The sequence below is a fragment of the Equus quagga genome, chromosome 2, assembly GCF_021613505.1.
Source record: "Equus quagga isolate Etosha38 chromosome 2, UCLA_HA_Equagga_1.0, whole genome shotgun sequence".
In the NCBI taxonomy this organism is placed as follows: Eukaryota; Metazoa; Chordata; class Mammalia; order Perissodactyla; family Equidae; genus Equus; species Equus quagga.
The window spans coordinates 25,421,331-25,426,229 of record NC_060268.1 but is presented as its reverse complement, the minus strand read 5'-3'; the positions used below and the strand labels follow the sequence as shown (position 1 = coordinate 25,426,229).

Genomic DNA, 4,899 nt, shown 5'->3' with positions numbered 1-4,899 from the left:
TTTGCAACAACATGGATGAACGTGGAGGGCAAAATGCTAATTGAAATAAACCAGACACAGAGAGACAAATGCTGTATGGTATCACTTATATGTGGAATACAAACAAACAAATAAAAAGTTGAACTAATAGAAACAGAGAGTAGAACAGTGGTTGCCAAGGGCTGAGGGGTGGAGAAAATGGGATGTCGATCAAAGGACACAAACTTCTAGCTATAAGATAAATAAGTTCTGGGACCTAACATACAGCATGGTGGTCGTAGTTAATAACACTGTACTGTATCCATGAAATTTGCTAAGTGAGTAGATCTTAAGCATTCTCACTACACAGACATACACACAATGGGAATTATGTGAGGTGATGGATGTGTTAATTAACTTCATTATAGTGGTCATTTCACAACGGATATGTATATCAAATCATCACACTGTACACTTTAAATATATACCATTTTATTTGTCAATTATACATCATCAATAAAGCTGGGGAAAAACTTAATCCCAACTTTTTCCTTTTGTTCCCTTTTGTCCCTTCCCCCAAGGACCCCACGGTCTACCATCTCCCAGACCCAGTGAAGTAGGGGTCATGATAGCATTAACCAAGGGTCTGGATTACTTGTGATGGTTCCTTACATCCATGTAACAACAGAGCTGCCTAATATTAGACAGGAGCACCAATTTCAGAGGCATAATTAGATTTATTACTTTAACTAAATGTAACTGTTATTCTCGATCTCAACAAACAACAGAAACTTTTGTTTGCAAAGTTGTAGTGAGGTAACAGCCAAGAGAGTTGGGACGAGCCTGAGTGAGGCTCATTACACTATAATTCTCCGGGGATCCCAAACCCCACCAAACTTGGAAGAACAGCAGATCCCTTAAGAAAACAAAGTTGCAACCCAAATCTTTCAGCCCTGATGTCACCTCCACAAAGAGATGTGTTTATCCAGGAGTAGCTCACCCACTGTCTCCTGGAGTCACACTGGCCACAGAAGAAATATCACCTCATGGAGACTGGGCCCATGTGAGGATGCAATAAAAGTCTTTATCAGTTAAAATCACCCCCGTTGTCCAAGAGGAGGACGAAGGAGGATTGCAGCAAATGAGAACTGTACTCTTCCACGGCTTTCCCCGGGATGAGCTTGCTGAAAATGGAAGACTTCAGAACATTCTGGACTCATCTGATCCTGTGAGCTGAATGTTGGCAAAGTACAAGGAAACCATTCTCTTACCCAGGGAATGCTGCTGACCCTACTGGAAGCTTTGGAAAGGATAGATATTTTCAGAGAATGCCATCAAATTCATGAGAGAGATATCTCACACGAGTAGTATTAGATCTGCATTTAGAGCACACTGACAATATTGCAACCTCAAGAAATATCCACAAGTACCAGGTATCTTCTGCAATCCTGTGAGTAATGTATTTGGAATGGTCTGATTGGAACATCCCCAGAGGGCTACTGGACACCTGACCCTCGACCTGTGGGGTTAACTCCACTTTGGGACTGCACAGGATGGCAGAGCAGAAGTGGCTTCCTCAAACTCTCCTCTCTGGCACTTGTTTTTTATATTCCTTTATAAGATGTGGCACATAGAGTACACACACTGGGTCTCATTTGTACCTTTAGCCCCACCATCCAGGTCAATGCTAGACAAGTCACTGTTTATCCAGTCAGAGCCATTAAGGTATTCATTCGCGTTGAGAAACTTTGCCTGTTCCAACTTGTTTTCTGTGTAACTGTTCCCTTGGAAAACCCAAAGCTCTGAACAACATCGAGTCTGGGTGAAAGTCTAAATGCTTTTCCTTAGAAGGAGAAGACCTCACACTGCTTCTAAGTGTACTAGCTCTGTCCAGAAGCCCATGCAGTTCCAGCCATGGCAGGACAAACCTCCAGGGCATCATAGACACTTTCCCACTGGGCCTTTCCCACAATGGGTTTTCATGTATTCTCTGTGCCAGGTTCATGATTGAGTATGAATCTAGAGCTTTCTCCTCCCCTCTCAGTCACATAAATCTCATCCTCATCTTAGTCTCTATTCCTACCTTTCTCCCAATGCGTCCCATCCAGGACTTTGCCTAAATAACACAGATTGTCTCAGCTCCTGATGATGTTTCTGGGTATCACCTTAATGCTGGATTTGGCTTTTGCCCTGGAAAGAGCCGGATAAGCTCCTTGGCCACCAGGGCTCATGTTTGAACCAAATGATTAAGCTGCAGAGACTTCCTTTTCAATTCACTGATGAATCTAGACAACGTTCAGCCTAGAAATGGCCAGTGAGGAATGGCTCTAGTTATATCCTCAGAGGCTAATTGACTATTCTGTGTTCTCTATTAACTGTCAACAAATATTACATATAATGGTAGTTTGTGGAATGGTTTTGAATACAGTAGCTAAAAAGAAGGGAAAACCATAAAAAAGGAAAGTTTATACACTTTACTATTTCATGGTCTCAAATATCCATAAGCATCTGTTTCATCTCAAGTACCTAAACTGGGTCCCAATCTTACTCTCCGGTGACTGGCAAATAGTTCTTGCTACTGCTCTGCCTGATAATTAAGGTAGTAGTTGATAATGTTCAAGGAAGGAAACTTCCAGGGATGCTGATTTTTAAAGAGAGATCTTTTTAAGAATTTTAGGGGTTTCACTGCTGGGAGCACTCTAGCAGACCCACCTAGACCTCTGCCTATTTACTAGCTCAAACTCTAGACACTCTCAACGATGGAGCGTCTCCCTTAGAAAACATTTGTGGTGAGCCATCTTCACTTTCTCATGAGGAAAAGCAAACTCTCTTCAGATAAACTGACTTAAGACTACTTGGCATATAACTCTGCAGGGTTGCCGTCCACTAGGAAATACTACATTAAGTATGTCCTTTCCCCTGGTGTGTCAAACACCATTAAATCCATCTCTCAGACATTTGAGTTGTTATTCACTCATTCAATAAATGATTATTAAAGCAAAATTTTTCAAAAAACTTGTTCTAAGGGCTGTGGAAAATGCAATGAGTAATAAAGAAAATTTTCACTCAATGAGCAACAAGTGAAAAACAAATATAAAATATGATAAAAATTAAATGAACTATAATAAAATTGAGGGATACAGAGGAAAGACTCATTCATTCAGAAGAGAAATCTTCATAGAAATCATAGCACTTATTGAAGACAGACTTAAAGGATAAATAGGATTTGAAAGGCTGATGATGCCAAGCTGAAAAAATACCATGTGCATAAAATGGATAAAGAATCCAAAGAACACAAGGAGTAATTATTGTATCTAGAGCCCATGGGAGGATGTAATGGGAGAAGAACCTGGAAATATCGTTTGGGAACAGATCGCTAAAAACCTTGAATACCAAACTCCCACTAAGGAATTTTTATTTATGCATCTATTACTTGGATTTTTCTTTTTTTGATTAGGGAGTGTTGTTCTTTTCTCTCATAGATTTCATTTTTCCTTTTTATTAATCCAAATATTACTAAAAGGCATCAAAGATCCAGGTAATCTTGAAACAGCAAACAGTGTCTATTTTATCCAGTTTACCTCATGATGTAGATCCATGGAGTGAATGGCTTAGTTAAGCAGAAAGTTTACCACCCTCAAATGAACTACTTATGAAAGAAGACCCAATATTGGAGCAGAGATAAAAGTAAAAGCTATTGAAAGAGGTGATAATCTTAGGGGCAAAAGAATGCATTAAGGAATTAGGAATAAAAGTTTCATTTAAAACTGTAAGCCAGGATAATTTTTGGATTGAGACCTTACAAAGGCCACCTCCAAATCACCACTTTCTCCTCTAACATACAGACACAGCCGGGAGCAAGCATGAGACAGATACCCCCAGAAGCTTGGCAAAATAAGCTTGAGTAGTCAGAGGGGGGAAGATATGTCCTTCAGAAAAAACAGGGTTCCTTCAACTCAAAATGCCACCCTCATCCCTCTTGACTTTCACTTCCAAATGTCCTCAGATCCCCAGAACATCATGACTTCTGATGCTGCACACCTCTGATGCACCATCTCCAACAGAGATCAGAAGAGCCATGGGGAACCACACCACAGTCACCGAGTTTGTCCTGCTAGGGCTCTCAGATGCCTGTGAGCTGCAGATGCTCATCTTCCTGGGGCTCCTCCTGACCTACCTCCTCACTCTACTGGGGAATCTCCTCATCGTGGTCATCACCCTCATGGACAGGCACCTGCACACCCCCATGTACTACTTCCTCCGCAATTTTGCTGTCCTGGAGATCTGGTTCACCTCTGTCATCTTCCCCAAGATGCTGACCAACATCCTGACTGGGTACAAGACCATCTCCCTCCCAGGCTGTTTCTTACAAAGTTTCCTCTATTTCTTCCTGGGCACCACAGAGTTTTTCTTACTGGCGGTGATGTCCTTTGACAGGTATGTGGCCATATGTAATCCCTTGCGTTATGCCACCATCATGAGCAAAAGGGTCTGTGTCCAGCTGGTTCTTTCTTCGTGGTTGGCAGGATTCCTTCTCATCATTGTTCCAAGTTTCATCCTATTTCAGCAGCCATTCTGTGGCCCCAATATCATTAATCACTTCTTCTGTGACAGCTTTCCACTCCTGGAACTCATATGTGCAGACACAAGTCTGATAGAGCTTCTTGGGTTTATTGTGGCCAATGTCAACTTACTAGGCACTCTGTCCGTGACAGCCACCTGCTATGGACACATCCTCCACACCATCCTGTGCATCCCCTCAGCCAAGGAGAAGCAGAAAGCCTTCTCAACCTGCTCCTCTCACATCATTGTTGTGTCTCTCTTCTATGGAAGCTGCATCTTCATGTACATCCGGTCAGACAAGGGTGACCAGGGGGAAGATAGAAACAAGGTGGTGGCTTTGCTCAACACCGTGGTGACCCCGATGCTCAACCCCTTCAT

At 42.1% G+C, this 4,899-nt stretch overlaps 1 protein-coding gene across 1 annotated transcript; it reads left to right on the top strand.

Moving 5' to 3' along the window:
* Nucleotides 1-3,988: 3,988 nt before the first annotated feature.
* Nucleotides 3,989-4,897, top strand: LOC124235000 (olfactory receptor 49-like; the record flags this gene model as incomplete). The annotated part of the gene is made up of 1 exon (XM_046652696.1): nt 3,989-4,897. A coding segment is annotated over exon 1 (909 nt), but the record flags the coding sequence as incomplete, so codon positions are not given.
* Nucleotides 4,898-4,899: the final 2 nt, after the last annotated feature.